Source organism: Panthera onca, chromosome F2 (assembly GCF_046562875.1).
Source record: "Panthera onca isolate mPanOnc1 chromosome F2, mPanOnc1 haplotype 2, whole genome shotgun sequence".
Taxonomy (NCBI): Eukaryota; Metazoa; Chordata; class Mammalia; order Carnivora; family Felidae; genus Panthera; species Panthera onca.
The window spans coordinates 20,236,782-20,256,632 of NC_138356.1; the positions used below are offsets into that span (position 1 = coordinate 20,236,782).

Below are 19,851 nucleotides of genomic sequence, written 5' to 3' on the forward strand. Positions count from 1 at the left end.
TAGAAAATCCTTGCCTTAAAAGGTAACTGTTCAAGTATATGTCTTCCAGATTGAAGCTTTGCAAGATAAAATTAAGAATTTGAGAGAAGTGAGGGGGCACCTAAAGAGGAGAAAACCCGAGGAATGTGCCTGTAGTAAACAGAGGTGAGCGTGTAACCATCCCACGGTCTTTTTTCTAAACTCTTGTTTCCGCAAGCCACAGTGATAAGCAGCAGGCTTGTTTCTCTCTTATGCCAACAGAAGGCATAACAAACCGAATTTGTTACCATGTACTGTAATGACCTAACCTGTTCGGGTCAAATGAGATCCGTCATAAACCTCAGCCCAAGGTTAAAAGGTCCCTTTGAGCTAAATAGTAACAACAAAGTAACAGCTTTCCTTCTATTCTGCCTTCTGTTTCTAAAATGAACTGTCTGATTGAATGTGGAACTGAGACTCACTTTTCAATCTTCTTGCCCGTAGCTATTATAATAAAGAGAAAGGTGTGAAAAAGCAAGAGAAGGTGAAGAGTCATCTCCACCCATTTAAGTAAGTGACTCTCTGTTTTCCACATTTGCTGGGAGCGAAGGACTGTCCACTGGGCACTTCTGAAACACAGCAGGGACCCCCTTGTTCCAAGTGGTGCTGCTTCATAAAAGCAGATTCAGCCAAGAGGGCACCCAGTCCCAGAAGCTGGAAACAAAGCCCACACCTTGCCGAGAGAGCATGGCAATGTTTTTGGAATCCTTTGAGGAGGAGCTATGAGGAGTTTGTTCTAATTCTCTATGTGTTGTCTGCCAATGTTGGGAAAGTAACTGGATTTTACTCCGTGCGCTGTTTTCTGTGGACAGTGACTGGGAAATGGGGACCGTCTTGCTTAGGTTGGTGTATTCCGTAGGGTAGTCTGCAATTGTGCTGAGTTCTGAAAGTTGGAAGAAATACACGTATTTTTAAAAGAATAATATAATTGGCATATGAAGGGGATTTAGGATATTAGAAGTTGAGCCTTTTATGGAAAATAACAAAATACTAACCAAAGGAAATTCTTTCCAAGGCATCTAATCCAACTATCCATTGACGTTATGGCTGATAAATACTGAGTCCCCAGGAAGTGAAGCCATTTGTCCACAGGGTGTGGCAGGATCCACGCATCACATTGACTACTTCCACCAGTGTTTACATGTACATGAGGAAGAAAATGTTGATCCTTTAAGGCTCAATCAAATTCTTTTTATTTTTTTTTTACAATGTTTTTTAATGTTTATTTTTGAGAGGTGGGGGAGGGGCAGAGAGAAGGGCGACAAAGGATCCGAACAAAGCCAGCTCCGTGCTGACGGCCGAGAGCCCGATGCTGGGCTCAAACTCACGAGGTCAGGACATGAGCTGAAGACAGATGCCCAACTGACTGAGCCACCCAGGCGCCCCAAGGCTCCGTAACATTCTAAGCGAGCTGTCACTTAATGAGTATGCCTTCGTTCTTGCCGATTAGAGTTTGAGGCCCTCTGTGAAAAATAAAAGTCATCTTATTATTGTGTGTCTGCCTATTTGTGTGAGATACAGAGCGAAGATAGTAGTTTCCGTTGGGAAAGTGCTCTCCGATCATTAACAGATCCCTTCTGTTGGGATAGGGAAGCTGCTCAGGAGGTAGACAGCAAACTGCAGCTTTTCAAGGAGAACCGTAGGAGGAAGAAGGAGAGGAAAGAGAAGAAACGGCAGAGGAAGGGGGAGGAATGCAGCCTCCCGGGCCTCACCTGCTTCACGCACGACAACAACCACTGGCAGACGGCCCCGTTCTGGAACCGTAAGTTTTGAGTGGTTTGGTTTTTGAGGGTTTTTTAGAAATCTTTCTCCCAGTTTTATGGAGTAGCGCTGTATAAGTTTTAAGGTGTATGGCAGACAGACCTGACGTCTATGCACAGTGGAACCTTGGATTGCGAGTAACTTGCTCTGCGCGTGTTCTGCAAGGCGGGCAAACATTTCTAATAAATTTTAATTGGACAAACGAGCGATGTCTTGCAGTACGAGCGGTCCATGACGCCGAACGTCACACGATCACAGCTGAGCCAACAGCTCTTGAAATTCGCTTTGATACACAAGTGCTTTGGATTACAAGCATGTTTCCAGAACGAATTATGCTCGAAAACCAAGGTTTTGCCGACTGTGAAATGATGATTGCATTAACACCCGTCACCTCGTGTCAATTGCTCCTTCTAAATGCCACTAACTGCTGCCACGCAGAGACAGTGACTCACACTACAGTCCTGAAGACCAAGGCTTCAGCAGCATAAAACCAGGGACCTAGAATAACTCAAGTGGGGAGCATCCTCTTATTTTCTAGAATGATTTTTGCCAAGCATTATTTTTTTCTTTAGAGATTTGTTTTCACATTTTACTTGAAAATGCCAAGCTCGCCCTGGGTCTTTCTCCTGTTGGTGTTATTTCACATAGTGCCCACCTCCTGGCATAGTGCCTACCCAGCAAGACTGCTCTATGACTGAATAACTAAATAAATGGGCAAACGATTTTGCCTCCTATGTATTTTGTTGCTGCTGTATTTCATGTAATGCTCTAACTATAATAAAAGGAAGTGAAACCCCCTTAAAGGCAGGAGCCATAGCCTACTAATTCTCAGCCCCCTTAACTACCTAGTGTCATGTTTGTGGGGAAGAATAGAGACTCCACAAAATATTTAGTTTTATACGGAATTGCTGATGACATGGAATAATAACAATTGTGTGCTTTTAAAATTATACTTCACATTTGTTTTGGTGGTCTATGCACAGTGTTCACTGAGGCCATCTAGAAATAATGCCCTAAATTCTTGTGGCACATCATCTGATTGAAGGCTTACCGACCCAGGGAGTAGCTAAAACCCCAGATCTCCTCTTTGAAAAGATCACAGTAGGACCAGCTGGGTCAGTGTTTCTCAAAGTGGGATTTGGAGACTGCAGGAACCCAAGACCCATTCTTTGGGAGTTTCGGGCCTACCTATGAGGATTTTGTTTTGTCTTTCCATTTTGATGCTTTTTGATTTCAGCGTTCAAGTTTGCATTTTCATTTCCAGCCACGCTAAAGCCAAGTGAACTCTTAAACTCATAGCATTCTGACTTTCAATGGTGTTCCCTAAACCGGGACATGAGGATCTCTGAGGGTCATTCAGGTTGTGGGGGTCTGTTCTCCGCCAAGCTCTGGGCTGGGCCCCTAGAAACACAGCAGCCTGAAAAATCATCTCCTGTGGGCAGAAAGGAATAGATGGAGAAATGCGGATGTTTAGGTCAGTGATGTGACGTACCAGCGTATGACCCTATACTGGTAGACGCATGTCATCATACGTTGGTCAAAGCCCATAGGACGTACGACACCAAGAGCAAACCCTAATGTAGGCTGTGGACTTTGGGTGATGACGTCGTGTTCATGTAGGTTCATTAGTTGTCTCCGTGTTGAGAGATATTGATAGTGGGGAAGGTTCTGCATCTGTGGAGATGGGGGTATTCTCTAGAAATTCTCTGTGCCTTCCGCTCAGTTTTGCTGTGAACCATTTTATGCTCTAAAAATAGTCTATCAAAATAAAATTAGAAAAAAAATCATTTCTCATTCGTTGTCTAAAACATTTCTTTTAGCTTAAGGGGACAGATTTAGTGTGTTTAATACTGGATAGGTGGGCAAGTGACATATAGTGGTTAAGGGTATACCCTCCAGCCAGACCCTTAACGCTGCTACTTGTCAGCTGTGTGACCTCAAATAAATTACTTACCCTCTCTGAGCCTCATTTTTCCCATCTGTAAAATGGAAATAACAATAATCTTTGTCTCATAAGATTTTTTTAAGGATTAAATGAGTTAATACATGCAAAGTACATAGTAGACAATGAATGCGCATAAGTGTGCCTATTCCAACTGCTTTAAAAGTATTTGCTAGACAGCATATTTCTAAAGTTCAATTATCGTTGCAGGAAAGGTCAGAAATTTAGAAACTTTCTTCCTATAGAAGAAGACTGGATGGTTTGTTTTGTTTCCAAAGTGTCTGAGACACTTTCCACCAGAAAACCAGTGAACCTCTGCATGATGCCAAAGCTGTTCAAGGTCATAGCCTGTCTCATGTGAAAGTGTCATCTACAATGATCACAAATTACATCATCCCTCAATCCACTGAGCTGGGCTCAAGTCGTCTGCAAACCCCTTCCCGCTGCAGAACTCCCTCTTTCCATGCACCATTTGTGACGTGTGGCCAGATGAGGACACTCAAGGGCACCAGTCCACGTCTTTATTTTAGAACCATTTTATCCTTTAAAAAAAATAAATAAAAGATAAAAATAACCAGAAATGTAAATTCTGATAATTCCCTTCCCGTTCTCCACCCACCCTATTCCAGAGACCGCTGCCCAACAGGGGTGGGGGGCAAACCAACGTGACTAAAACTTCACCCTGGCCTTCAGCCTGTATTCACGATCATAGATTGCCATCGTTTTCCCTGTTTTCCACCTTTCCCCGCTTTCCACCTCTTAGAGAGGGGGAAAATACAATTTTTTTAACACCTAAACACATAGTACTTCCAAGAAAGAAAATGTGCCCCTAAGTTATAAAGATGAGGAAATGCTAGAATGGCTAGCCTGCCTACGTTTTCGTTTTTTTCATTCTTTGCCTTTCGTTTTTCTTTTTTACCAACAGTGGGATCTTTCTGTGCCTGCACGAGCTCTAACAATAATACCTACTGGTGTTTACGTACAGTTAATGAGACGCATAATTTTCTTTTCTGTGAGTTCGCCACTGGCTTTTTGGAGTATTTTGATATGAATACAGATCCTTATCAGGTAAGTCAGTATGTTTTCATTTTATGAAGGTTGTTGGAAACAAAACAGCCAGAACATGAGCTTAAATATGTTGTCCTGGCCTCTTCACCCACAGCTCACAAACACCGTGCACACAGTGGAACGGGGCATTTTGAACCAGCTACATGTACAACTCATGGAGCTCAGAAGCTGCCAAGGGTATAAGCAGTGCAATCCAAGACCTAAGGGCCTTGAAGTCGGTAAGGGGGAAAAAAAGGTGGTGGTTGTTGTTTTTTTTTTCCTGTATTTCCTGGGAAATTCTTTGTGTTGTCAAGTTTTCTGCCTTTGAAACGACGCTATGCATAGAAACCCAGAGATTGGGACACTTCCAGGCAGTTCCAAACATAATCTGTTCTCTAAGTTTATCTCTGGGAGCATTAATGAAAAATTTAACACGCCAAAAGATTTGGTGAGTGTTTTATTCCAATTTGTCCCACACGTCTGTTCTACTAGTAAACCTTCCTGATAGAGGCATCCACTGGCAAGCAGGATGAAGGCATTGGGGATTTATTTGTTATTGCTGTCAACAGGCATGATCTATACTCTTAGGCAAACCAGGATATCCTCATTTTTTAACTGAATTTGGATGGGAACACACAATGTCCTGTTTCTGCTTAGCACAGTTGGGAGCTGCCCTGATTGGATCCCTGCCCATGACACAGTGAATTCGATTTCTTGTACCAGTATTTCCCCTCTGAAACTAGAGATACTTGGGTAATTCGCTGTCTTGGGATCCAGCAGTGTTAGAGGGTCCATATGGAATCAACTAGATGCTCCCTCCCAGATCTGCAGCATTAAGCTAATTTCGCCTGTGGTTCGTGAGGCTGCCATTTTTTTCAGTGTCTGTCCCAGCTCTTTCCTAATTGATGAGAATACTCAGTTTGTCGTAATTCCTGTAGAAACATAAATTCCAGCAGTCCAATGAAGGGAGGAGAAGGAGCTGGCACTGGCGAGGTCATTGGCATCAGCACGGCAGCCAACCCCAAAAGAGCAAAGAGCTGAACTCTGTGGTGGCGGGGAGTGGTTTGCAGGAGACCTTTGTATGCAGCTGAGTTTGCTTTGTGTCCCTAATAGCCGGTGTCTCTGGGCACCTGGCAGAGCCAATATCACCAGCCCTAAAAGTAGGCCTCTCCCCTGGGTCATGTGACTTGAAGGGGGGGGAGGGGGTCCTACCTCCAAAGAATCAATGTCTGCCTCTTGTCATTTCCACCCCTGCAGGGTCCTGAGGCTTTCAAGCTGCAAAGACCCCAAAAGAAATTATAAACACTGTGAGAGAGGTCACCTCACAGCCATCGGCCAACACTTCTCAGTTAACACCTTAATCAAATCATTTGGCCGCCTGTAAAGTCCAGTCCTGACTGAGCTGCAGAATAGGTCTTTGGTCGCTGACCCCACCCAGCTCCAATCTTTTCGGATATCCTGCTTATCTGTTTGAGCTTTTCCTCAAATCTTACCCCTCCACACACCAAAAACAAAATAAGCAAACAAACGAAAAATCTCAATAAGGCCTAGAAATTGAACCAATTATTGCTTTTTCAAATTTTATACCCGGACAGTTCTCCCCCAAAAGACCTGGCTCTCTTACTGGTGGTGACCTAACTCTGTTCAGGGAAGTCTGATAGTCTCTTGATGGAATGACACACAAGGGAGAGCCAGTGAAGCCAGTAGTCCCCTCCACCTTCTAGACAATTCCTACAGGAGATGATTGTTGCCCCCCCCCCTTTTTTCCCAACTGTTTTGTCTAAAAATAACCACAATTTTACTGAGACTGACTGGAAGTACTTTTCATACTGCTTTTAAATGGGCTCTCTCCTCCTTTGCCACCAAAGAAACTCCTATACATTTTATCTCAAACCTTTTAATTTATAGCTTTCACTGCTCATTTTGAACCTGTCTACTAGAAAAGCTCTGTGGGACTTCAGCACTGTCTGTATTTAACACAATATGTTTCTTTCTAGGATTTAGATGTTGTGCATGGAAAACGACATAGTGAATGGTTTTATGAGTTCTAAAGCTAACATAAATTACTCTTGTATTTTCCTATGTCAGGAAATAAAGATGGAGGAAGCTATGACCTACACAGGTATTCACATTTTTTTTATTCTCCCCCACAGCTTCTTTCCCAATAATTGCATGATCCAGCCATTTCAACTAATTTCTGTTCCTCACCATGCTGCACAGAGCAAAGTGTGGGTGCGTGCATGTGCTAACAGCATTCTCCACCATATTGTGTCGTTGGTTACAGATCTGTCATTTTGCTTTTAATCAGCTGACTGTCACAGCGGGATGTCTCTCAGAGCATTTACTCCCATGCGTGTTTGCTCATTAGATGATGCTTTTAAGCATGGATTGCTGTGAAAGGGGGGGAAAAAAAATAGAATGACCCTTGGGAGCCCTGGGGAGAGTTTGGGAGAATTCTTTTCCCTTGTGGTGCTCACACATTGATTTGGTGGAGAGGCTTCATGGAAACCGGTTTAGAGATTTTTTACAAAGTATAATGAATGTCAAAGACCCGAGACCCAAAAAGGAGTAATGGGAAATTTAAGCGCATTCAAAAGCCGAAGTTGGAGGAAATAGAAGGAGCTTCCTTGTTAAGACTCCTTAATTAGAGTGGTGAAAGGCAGCAGTGATACGATTCCAAAGGCTCTGCAGGGTGGTGGTGAGTGAGGAGAAGGTGCTGGGTTGGGGACAGGGTACCTGGAGTCAAGCCCTACAGAGAGGTCTCAGCACAGCACAGAGACAATACCGCCTGACACACCCAAACTTCATAAACAGGCCTCAGCCCAGCCACCTTGTTCTCTCCAACCCCCACCCATCCCTCTTACCTCATGTTCAGTGAGGGGGTCCGACATGCCTGGTGGCCATGTCACAGGATCACCCGGCATCATCAGCCCTTGATATTTTTCCACTCTAAGCGTAGACCTTAGGTGGATTTGTCAGAAACGTGCGGTGTGGGCAGGAGGGGACTGTCCTGACCACCTCCACTGTGGGGAAACAGAGTCACGAGGAGTCAGCACCATAGTTGAGGAATCCATCAGAGGAACATGGGCTTCCTTAGTGCCATGCCAGGGAACCCTGTTTGCCCCACTGCCTCTCTCCAGCCTCCTGAGCTGTACTCTCAGATTCTTCCTTTTCCGGGGCACCTCACTGATCTGACCAGAAGCTAAACAACAGGAAAGGTGGCGGGGAAGATGTAAACAAATAATAAAACAAAGAAAGCTGGACTTCTGAGGATGTTTAATAACCATGTATGTATCTCTTCTTTTTCTCTTCTCTCCTGTCTTCTTCCCTTTCCTTGCTCTGCCCTCCCCCCCCCCACCCTGACCCCACATCACCCCCAGCACACGTAGGACAGAGCAGAAGAACCCACCCTTAAGCTGGTCTCACCAGGGCTATGGGCTGACGAGGTAATATCCCACACACCAGCATTGTTTTGCCTGCTTCCCAGGGGCCACATTAAAACATTTCCAGAGTGTGACATTTTTAATGGACCTAACACTAGATATTGACTTTACAGTTATTTTATGAGGCACTCAATTTTACAGCTAAGGGATTGTCAGTTGAGCTTTCTTTTACTTCTTGTCATGAACGAGGTAAAAGGGTATTAATAGGCTATTTAAGTCACCGGCCTGGTCAGAGCTGAGTCAGAGAGCTATTCTCCATCAAGTCATACCCGGCCAACTTTGAGATGAAGAATGTTTAACTGCACTCTGGTCCTGATTAAATGGCAAGCATCTGGGACTCTTCCCTCTCCCTTCTCTGCCACCCACCACTAAATCCGCCATTTGTGAGGCCATTTGTCAGAGCCTTGGTAACTCGTTGTTGACGGGGTCGCCTGAGACTGTGGCCGTTGGAAGCACATGTGCAAGGTGACAGAGTTACCCGTTGCCTCTTCCTCCCTAAATTCCTTCCCAAAGGACAGATAGGCGGACACTGTGTAACACGCAACGACTGGCACTTCCAGATCCTACCATTTCATGATGCGGGGGGCAAGCTGTCTTTTGGCCGACACCCACATTGCAGGCAAGAAATCCTGAAACAGGGCTACTGAGGGGCATTTGCCTGTCCCACTCGGGGACTCACTGGATACCCAAATGCAGTGTTTGACGTGGCCTCCCCTGCTCACTGCGCCCCGTTGGACTGAAGGGAACAGGTGTCGAAAAAGCCACTGTAGGTGTGGACTCACCGAAATGACTGTCTCAGATGGTGCTTACCGGGACACAGCCCTCCAGCGATGGCCCTCTTACCAGGTTTCAGAAGCCCCGATTCTCCAAGAAGATTCGGATTTTTTTTTTTTTTTTTTTAGAAAACGAATTAAATGCATTTTCATATGAAATTTCATTATAAAAGACTTCGAGAAAAGTGATAGTAGCCAAACCTGAGGGATGTGAAATTTGAAAATTCAGCAGTCTTTCAGAAACGTTTCTCTCACATGAGATTGACTAAGGGCTTTTTGACTGCCTTCAATTCTGAGGATGTGGAAAAATTAATCTTTACATGTATTTGTTAAAGGGCCTTCCAAAGGCAAGTCTGTTCCCCGTTCAACTTCATATTTATTCTATTTACTTAGTGCCGTGGCATGCGCATGAGGCGGGGACAGGCTGCAACGCTTTGCTTACTCATACTGGTCATTTTCCAGTTAAGACAAGCACAGAGCAGGGGCACCGCTCAGAAACCAGCCGCCATGACTCAGGAAGGAATTTTTGGCTTGAGTTGAAAGCCATCATTTCTGTGTTGCAAAATAGAATAGGATCAACAGGTTGAGGGGGTGTTTATTTTTCCCACTGCTTGTGAAAGCTGATGCTGCTGCCCTTTGATGGCCCAGAACTGCTCCTGGCAGCTGGGCTATGTGTCCATGGCAGGCAGCGTGGGGCCGGCCATCGGTTCTGGGCAGCCTCGTGCTGGCAGGGCTGCTTCCTGACCCGTGTTCCACGCCCAGTAGACCGGCAGGCCACGCTGTGCTCCGTCCTTGGCACCCATGCTTCTGCCCACATTGCATTTACACTTTTTGACTCATCTGCCCTGTAGCCACAGCTCGCTGCTGGCAGATGGGTGTGGGCGACCTGGCTGCGTGTTAGGGGCTGATTAGTGCTGACGGGGCCAGTGTGCCTTGGGTTCAAATCCTGCCTCACTAGCAAGAAGTTGAGAATAGAGCCTGGCAAGCATCAAGCCCCAGCAATGATGGGTGCTATCAGTGAGGCGGGCGTGGATGCAAAACATTAACAGGAAGGGGACAGTGTTTGAAAGGGGATAGTGATATTATGATTCCAAAGGGTGTTACTCGACTTCATGAGACACAAAAAGAGATGCTCATCAGCACCACCCCCAGCTTCCTCATCACTCACTGCCAACCCAGAGCTCAGTCTTTTTTCTGAACTGCCTGAACGTACTGAAGGACAAAACCCAAACTTCACTTCCCGGCTCCGTGTTACTTTAAGGAAGCTTCAGCAGGTTCCGTTCTCTCTGTCACATCTCAGGACTCCATTTTATTTACTCATTTTCTCTCCATATTTTTTCCACTTCTGCTGAGAAATAATTGACATAGGTCACTGTGCACCCTATTTTATTTTTACGCTGCGCTTGCTTAGCTCTGTTGGACTTCTCTGTTTAAGGTGCTTGACCAAGAGTTGGGTTCAGGTCAGGGTTTGGGGTTAAAGGGATGGGAAGTGAGGCTGGCCTCCTAAGGTGATGGGGGCCTTAGGGTCAGAGTTGTTAGGACACGGATCAGAGGCGGGGTCACCATATGCAGTGGACAGCTTGCACCCTGCCCAGAAATGTGCCCTGGGGAGGTTGGGCAGCCACTGACATCCAGCCAGAACTCTGCTAGACAAGCCGTGCCAACTGGCGGGATAAGTTTTTCATCACACAACAGTGGCCACTTGGTCAGGATCAGGGGCAGGGGCAAGTCAGAATTAACCTAAGCTCCCAGAGGATGTCCAAAATTTTGTCTTTTCCAGGGGTGATTCTACACCTGGTGCCTTTCTTCTCCGTAAAAAAAGGAACAAAAGTGTTGCAGGACTCTAAGCCCCTACCCTCCAAACTGAGGAATATAATTTACCTTTAATTGGTTTCAAAATAGGAAAGATAAGAGGGGGAAAAGTTAATCCTCTTTCGTCCATTCAGTAAATAAATAAAGAAGGAAAGAATCCACATGACCACCTGTATGCAAGCCACTGCCTTAGAGGAGAACACAGTCAAGTATTATCATTACTGTTCAGAAAACAAAGTGTCCCGACAGGGGAAGAGATGATTCTGTAAGAGCCGTGTGGGGCCCCTAACCCAACCCCGAGGAATCCAGGGAAGCTTCCCAAGGAGGTGGCATTTCACGCTGCATGCTGAAGGCAATGCTGGCACCGTCTAGAACAGGATATTGAGGAAAGAAAACCGGTCCAACTAGAAGGGACAGTTTGTGCGAAGGCAAGATCCATTCGGGGGACTGTGATCAATTCAATGGTAGTACAAGGGAATGGGAGGCTAGCAGAAGAGGTAAACAGAGACAGTTTCACAGAGTGCTATATGTCGGGTGACCACAGAATTTATCTTCCAAACAAGGATCCTTCCACCAGAGAGGGCATACTAAAAATAATTAAAATGGTCTGTATTTGACATATGTATTTGCTGACCAATGATATGGTCAGTGGATTTATAAAATAATTGTGTTTAAAAACTATTTTCTAAACTAAAATTTCAAAAGTTCTGGACAAATGCTAAACTGAACAGGATGCCAGTACAACAGATATAAACTGGGACCCTCGGGCAATCTAAACAATCTGATCACCCTGGTTACCTACTACCTCAGAGGATTGGGTTTTTGGGTTTTTTTGTGTTTTTTTTTTTTTAATTTTTTTTTAACGTTTATTTATTTTTGAGACAGAGAGAGACAGAGCATGAACGGGGGAGGGGCAGAGAGAGAAGGAGACACAGAATCGGAAGCAGGCTCCAGGCTCTGAGCCATCAGCCCAGAGCCCGACGCGGGGCTCGAACTCACGGACCACGAGATTGTGACCTGAGCCGAAGTCGGACGCTCAACCTACTGAGCCACCCAGGCGCCCCTCGTTTTTTTTTTTTTAAGAGAAAGAGAGAGAGTGTGTGTGTGCATATGCAAGCAAGAGGGGCAGAGGGAGAGAGAGAGTCCCAAGCAGGCTCCACACTCAGCACAGAGTCCACCACGGGGGTCATGACCTGAGTCACTTAACTGAGCCACCCAGGAGCCCCTTGCCCCTCCCCCCCTGCTTTTTTTTTTTTTTTTTTTTTAATAGGATTGGGTCTTTATCCTGAATGCAGTAAGGAGATATTCAAGAGTGTTAAACTGTGAGAAATAATATGGGAGGATCTGGGTCGATCAGATTAGGTAACATACATAGTTGTGAAGAGTCTTGTGGGCCTGCTTGCCCACAAGCTCTGGCTCAGTGGCCTCCCATTTGGGGGACAGTGTCTAACAGTATCACGTGACTTACCGTGCCCCTGCTCTCTTCTAAGTACTTTGCATATATTAAATCACTTACCCCTCACAATAGCTCTGTGAGGTCAGCACTGTTATCCCCATTTTATAGATTAAAAAATTGGATCTCAGAGAAACTCAGTAACTTTCCCAGGATTGTACAGCTGATAAATGATGGAGTAGGTAATCAACCCAAGGAGTCCGATTCTAGCCTGTGCTTTCAATCTCCATACTGTGCTGACTCTTTCAACAATTTAAACTTTTTTTTTTAACGTTTATTTATTTTTGAGACAGAGAGAGACAGAGCATGAACGGGGGAGGGTCAGAGAGAGGGAGACACAGAATCTGAAACAGGCTCCAGGCTCTGAGCTGTCAGCACAGAGCCCGACGAGGGGCTCGAACTCACGGACCGTGAGATCATGACCTGAGCCAAAGTCGGCTGCTTAACTGACTGAGCCACCCAGGCGCCCCAACAATTTAAACTTTTAACTGCACTTTCTCATCTGTAAAAATTTGCTAATAATATGCATATACAGAACAATATGTAAGGATTACATAGGCTGCAATCTGAAAAGTGCTTAGCACAAGTAAGCCCTGAATATATATTATTCTATGAACAGTGTTTTATAACAGAGTTGAATAGTGAGAGATATATCAAAGAACCCTAGAGTTTTGAAGGACATTTACCTTCACGTTAATGAGTAATAAAGTTAGCAAGTTTTTTACTAATCAAGGGCTAAGAAAGAGGGAAAATTATGTGCTTTTGTCCCAATAAGCAGGTATGTGCTTTTAATCAGCCATTGACTATACAAAGTCATTTGTCTATAGATAAATGACATAACTGACATTTATTGATAGTTCTATACTGTCTTCTTAGTTGAAGGTTTGTAGTCTTTTATTTGTAAAATAAATAGGTGTTCTTGCAAGTCATCAGTAAAACTAGTGCACTAGAAATCTTCCGTGCATAGCAAATAAAAAGGTATTTATGATTGGCTTTTAGTTACTTTGCAGGACCCTGAATTCATCAGAGGCTCTGAAATTTCAAAACCGAAAGCAAATTTTCAGGCAGCATGAAAGTCCTCCACAATACACACTGATTTGGCCCCAAATATTGGAAACTCTGTGCCTTCAGAAAAACATTCAAAGACAACACAGAAAAACAGGGAAGGGCTTCAGAGAAAAGAATGGCTACATTAGTGCAGATACCCTGTTCAGGCTCTCTCAATTTTGTAAATCAAATCAATGCCCTCAGAACTGAAACCTGGGAAGAGAATAGCCATATCAATGAACACATCCTTCCGGTTAGCAACGATCGGTAAAACTACAAAGCTTGTGAATTTCCAGTGGACCTCTTACAGTTTGCTGTTGGGCACAGGTACCGACATTCATCTACAGGCGTGATGTAGGCCTTCCCAACGTGCTTAGGATGAGAAGAGGAGGGTCACGAAAGGCTTTGCGGAGAGAATGATGTTCAAATTTAATTTTGAAGGCTGAGAGCTGACTCAGATGATGAGGCAGGGAAGCACATTCTAGGAAGAAATGCCAGTGCTGAAGAGAGAGAGAGCCTGGTGCTTTCAGGAAACTGCACTGTTTTGGCAAGGCTGTGGCAGAGATGATGCGGGGAGAGCAGGCCGAAGGAGTGGGAGGCATCAGGCCCTCTCCGTAGAAACTATCCTTTCTGCTTCTCAGGACACTCCAGCAGCCTTTGTTGATTGTAACACCACTGCTCCAGGAAGAGTTCCAATGCCACGCATGCGTGATCTCTCCCACCCGCTCGTAGAGTGTGACATAATTACGTGGTCATGTTCTTAAAAGCAAATAAGTTGCCGTCTGGAAAGAAATGTGGCTCAGCTTGCAACCTGCATGTGGTTTTGAATTGCTGTTAGTGGTTTTGCCATCTTTGTATTTCCCAGATTGGATGAGAATCGCCTGGAACTTGAAATCATCTGCATTTATTTTGAAAATTCACTTGTCAGAACAAACCTATTCATCCGTTTCCTCCCTGAGTAAAGAACTTCAGAATGGCCCCCCGAAAGGAGCTCCTTTTGTGATAGGAGGACTGGTAGAAACCAGGACAGAAATGAGGAAAGCTTAGTTCTAAGGTCTAACAAGGTGTTCACTTTATATTTTGATACAATGTTACATTTACAGAAAACTTGCAAGAATAGTTCCAAGAAATTTTATCTCATTTGCCTTATTGTTTTCTCTTGCTCTCCGGCTCTTTCTCTGCATATACACACACGCTTCTTTTTTTCCTGAATCGTGCGTAATTTGCAGACATCATATACCTTTATCTGTAAGAGTTTTTGTACGTATTTCCCAAGAACAAAAACATTCCTACATAACTATTGTAAATTTATCAAAATCAGGCAATTTAACACTGATACAATACTATTATGTAATCCACAGTCCATATTCAAATATTGCCATTTGTCCCAGTACTGTCGCGTTTATGGGTTGGGGAGGATTTTGTTTTACTGGTCTGGGATCCAATCCAGAAACACACATTGTAGTAAACTGTCATGTCTCTTAAGTCTCTTTCCATCTGGGATAGTTCCTCAACCCTTCATTGCATTCATGACATTCTGAAGTGTACAGGCGAGTCGTTTTGTAAAATGTCCCTCAGCTGGGGTTTTTCTGATGTTTCCGCATGATTGGACTAAAATTGTGCATTCCTGACAGGAATACCACAGAAGGGGAAGTGTGCACTCAGGATATCTTACTGGAAGCTACGTGACATCTGTTTGGTGGTCTCACTTTTGATTACTCGGTGGAGGTGTTGTTTGCTAGGTTAATCCACTATGAGCCTACTATTTTTCCTTTTTTAATTAATAATTCATCCACTACCTTTTGAGGAATCCATAATTCTTGCCTGAATCATTATGATGGCTGCAAAAGGATGATTTTTTCCAATTCTGTTTTTCTTGCTACATTTAAGTGGTACTCTACCATAGACAAGAGATTTCCCTTTTTCTTGTACATACGTACATATGTACGTAGGTATGTATGTATGTATTTATAGCAATAAGGATTCATAGATCCTCATTTTATCCCATGAGTATCTTTTTGCTACCATTATTTATTTTGATGACCAGAATGTCCCAGTTTGGGCCAATGATGTTCCGTCAGGTGTGTCCCCATCACCTTTTGAGCACTTCACTGCTTCCTGGCCTAACACTATGTTCCAGGCTCACCTTGTATTTCACTCCTCGACCTCTGTAATCTGCCGTTTCTCCGAAGGACCCCAGTTTCTTTTAAGTGGGCAGCAGTGGCATCTGAACTAGGCTTGAGGTGCACAAAATTGATATGGAGGCATCTTTGTATGTAGACCCTCTGGGTGGACAGGGCTAAAATACACGTGCAGGTATATTGACAGCCACTCCTGTTTCTACAGATATGGAGATACGTGGGGACATAGCTATCTAGATACATTTAACATTGTATGTTTGTACTGATACCTCTAATTCTAGCTTAACAGCATGAGGTTCATTCTAGTCTTCCTAGTTTCTAAATAACTTCCTTTTGTTTAACATGCTTACAATTATTTATTTGTTTGTTTGTTTATTTAATTATACTTTGTTAATAGTAGACTCTTTATTTTATTTTATTTTTCAGGAGTAGAACCCAGTGATTCGTCACTTACATACAACGCCCAGTGCTCATCCCAAAAAGTGTCCTCCTTAATGCCCATCACCCATTTAGCCCATCCCCCCCACCACCACCCCCCCAGCAGCCCTCAGTTTGTTCTCTGTATTTAAGAGTCTCATATGGTTTGCCTCCCTCTCTGTTTTTATCTTAGTTTTCCCTCCCTTCCCCCATGTTCATCTGTTTTGTTTCTTAAATTCCACATATGGGTGAAATCATATATTTGTTTTTCTCTGACTGACTTCTTTTGTTTAACATAATACATCCTAGTTCCATCCACATTGTTGCCAATGGCAAGGTATCATTCTTTTTGATTGCCAAGTAATATTCCATATAAATGATAACATCCTTTTCCAGCAGTGAGAAGCCTAGTTTCCATTATCCTCAATGGATTAACTCACCTGTTAAATGCTACAGCACACGGAAAGCAATTTCAGAATTGCTAAATCATACTGCTGTAAACACAAACCTGCTAACCTGAGTTCAATATATTTTTTCAGTTCTTTCTGTCTTTAGAATGAGGGAAAATGGGTGGCTCAGTCAGTTAAGCATCCAACTTTGGCTCAAGTCATGATCTCACAGTTCGTGGGTTCAAGCCCCACATCAGGCTCTGTGCTGACAGCTCGGAGCCCGGAGCCTGCTTCAGATTCTGTGTCTCCCTCTCTCTCTGCCCCTCCCCCATTCATACTCTGTCTCTCTCTCTCCCAAAAATAAATAAACATTGAAAAAAATTTTTAAAAAGAGAGAGAAAATAGCACTGTTTGAAGTGACTCAGAATAGTTCTGTTTTCCCTTCTTCTTTATTTTAGTTATGTTACCCATTTGAAATACGGCAAGGTTTGTTTATTTCCATTTGCATTCCATTTTCGGTTCTATTTTTTCTCGTCATTGGTAGTTTAATTTTGTTTTTCAGTATGTAATACTTCAGCGTCGTTCCAAAAGTCAAAACTGCCAAAAGCATGTGCAGAGAAATGTTAGTCCTTCCCACAGTCTCTTCCCACCCGTGCACTGTATGTAGATAACCAATCTCATCAGTTTGTTTTACCTTCCTCCGTTTCTGGTTGCAGTAGTAAGCAGACGGTGATACTTTATTTCTCTTACTTTTTTACACCAAAGGTAGTGTACTATATATATTGTATTGCACTTAGTTTCTTTTTCACCTAAAATATTACTTTCACTTTAAAATATATCCTCTCCATCGGTTCATAGAAATTTTCCTACTCTCTTTTCACTTCTTCTTAGTAATTTGCTGTGTGTATGTACCATAATGTATTCAGCCACTCTTTTAAGTATGAGCATTTCAGTTCTCATATTTTGCAATTACAAATAGTGAGACAGTAAAGAGCCTTGTGCAAATATATTTCATATCGTTGAGGATAGCTTCAGAGTAAATTCCTAGTTGCGGGATTACTGGGTCAAAGGTAAATGCCTATATGGATATATTAAATACTGCCCAATTTCCCTCCATATGGTTTGTACCATTTTGCATTCTCATCATCAGTGTACGAGGGTCTGCTTTCAACAGTTGTCAAGCTTTAAAATTATTTTTCCAACTGAATGAGAAAGAAAGGGTATCTCAGTATGGTTTGAATTTGTATTGCTCTTAATATGAGTAAAGTTGAACATGTTTTTGAAAGTTTAAAGGCCATTTTACTTGCTTTTGTAGATTATCTGCTTGTGTCCTATGCCAGTTTTCTATCTGGTTTTTGAAAGAATTATCAGGAAGAGTTTGCATCTTTCTGATGATGAGTCTTCTATCTAGGTACAAAAGCTGTCTTTCCACCTGGTTCAGTAAACTTCTAGGTCTTTCAGGAGCTTTTTATATTATCTCCTTATAGGTTTTGCACATTTCTTGTCAAGTGTATTCAGAAGTATTTTATCTTCTTTGTTACTGTTATGAATTGGGTTTTCCTCTCTCATCAAAACCTCTTTGTGATTATCATGTGTGTATATGAGGGCTATTGGTTTCTGTGTATTAATTTTGTATCCTGCTACTTTAAAAAATATTTTTATTTTTGAGTTAATCTTGTCATTGATTTTCTTGGGTTTTCCAGGTGTACCTGTCAGATATTTGCAAATAGAGATCGCTTTGCTTCCTTTCCTATTGGTTGTCTCTAATTGATTCCTCTTGTTGAATTGAATGAATGAATACTTCTAGTACAATGTTACCTTGTTTCTGATCTTAGTGAAAATGCTTTTAAGACTTCCTTTTGGGATGCCTCGCTGGCTCAGTCATTTAGCATCCGACTCTTGATTTTGGCTCAGGTCATGATCTCACATTTCGTGAGATTGAACCCCATGTCGTCGGGCTCTGCACTCACAGCACAGAGCCTGCTTGGGATCCTTTCTCTCCATCTGTCTCTGCCCCTCCTTCTCTCTCTCTCACTCTCTCTCTCTCTCAAAAACAAACTTTAAAAAAATATTTTTAAAAGAATTCCCTATTGAGAGGACAGATTTTAGGACTAAGTTAATACATTTTTGTCATGTTAAGGAAATAGCCATTGACTTTTTTCTTTTTTATTTTTTAGTGTTTTTATTGCTAATGAATGTTGAATTTGTCAAAAGCCTTTTCAGCATCAATGGAGATGCTCAAATAATTTTCTCTGTAGATCTTCCAGTAGGATATACTATATTAATGGATGGGCTATGAATGAACCAACCTTTCATTCCTAGAGTAAATTCTACTAGGTTATCATGTGTTATATTCTTAATATAATATTGATTTCTATGCTTTGAAACAATTCATACAGCATTCAGATTCTCTTTTCCTTGAAGGCTTGATAAAATTCTCCTGTGAAACAACATGGACCTGGTGCATCTTTGAGGATAGTTTCTTAATAATCTTTCTTTCCCTTCTTTGGAAATTGCTTTATCTAAGCTTTCTATTTATATTGGGTCAATTTCAATAAACTGCATTTTCCTGGGCAATTACCTGTTTCATCTGGGTTTTCTAATTTATTTGCTTTAAGGTCTGCAAAGTAGTCTCTCTCATGCTTTGAGTTTTGTATATTTCAATGATTATTTCTCCCTTGTGATTTTTTTATTTTGTGTATTTGAATTTTCTCCCCTTTGTCTCAACTAGTTAAACTAGTGATCGATCGTCTGCTTTGACGCTTCTTTAAAGAACCAGGATTTTGATTTATTAATGAGATATGTCATTCTTCTGTTCTCTACCTCATTAGTTTTTGCTTTCACCTTTATTATTTCCTACCTGGTGCTTTCTTTTGATTTATATTGTTCTTTCTCCAGCTTTCTGAGTTTTGAGTTTGATTTATTTTTTCGTGATAAAAGTGTTTAAGGCTATGAATGCTTAAAATGACACATAAGTATCATGCTTGATGCATCATAAGTTCTAATACATAGTGTTTTCATGATCGTTTTTTTTAAGTTTATTTATTTTGAAAGAGAGAGGAAGTGAGCACAAGCAGGGGAGGGGCAGAGAGATTGGGAGAGAGAGACAGACACAGAGAGAGAGAAAATCTCAGGCAGAGCCAGACACAGGGCTCAAACTCACAAACCATGAGATCCTGATCTGAACTGAAATCCAGAGTCAGACACTTAACCGACTGAGCCACCAGGCACCCCGTTATCATTTTATTTTATTTTATTTTATTTTATATTTTATTTTACTTTATTTTATTTTTAATATAATTTATTGTCAAGTTAGCTAACATACAGTGTATATAGTGTGCTATTGGTTTTGGGGGTAGATTCCCGTGGTTCATCGCTTACGTTCAACACCCAGTGCACATCCCAACTAGTGCCCTCCTCAATGCCCATCACCCGTTTTCCCCTCTCCCCCGCCCCCCCATTATCATTTTTTAAATTCTGCACTTTTAGCTTTGTATTTTCCTTTTCACCCAGATGATGTTTGTCAGCTTCCAGATGAAAGAGCTCTCTTGTTGTTTTAATTTTATTAATTTCTAGTTTCATTGTATTATATCAAAGTGTTGTTTGTA

The 19,851-nt window shown here is 42.5% G+C and overlaps 1 protein-coding gene across 4 annotated transcripts in view; it reads left to right on the forward strand.

Moving 5' to 3' along the window:
- Positions 1-19,851, forward strand: part of SULF1 (sulfatase 1) — a 176,880-nt gene that overhangs the window by 152,284 nt on the left and 4,745 nt on the right. For 2 of the 4 annotated variants that reach the window (XM_060610700.2, XM_060610699.2), the window contains exons 16-20: positions 50-144; positions 463-528; positions 1,608-1,780; positions 4,647-4,789; positions 4,884-5,007. In XM_060610700.2, the coding sequence (XP_060466683.2) occupies positions 50-144; positions 463-528; positions 1,608-1,780; positions 4,647-4,789; positions 4,884-5,007 (601 nt within the window). Of the gene's footprint in view, positions 1-49; positions 145-462; positions 529-1,607; positions 1,781-4,646; positions 4,790-4,883; positions 5,008-6,856; positions 6,891-8,148; positions 8,215-19,851 lie in introns of all 4 variants that reach the window. The other 2 variants (XM_060610705.2, XM_060610706.2) reach the window with 2 other exon arrangements.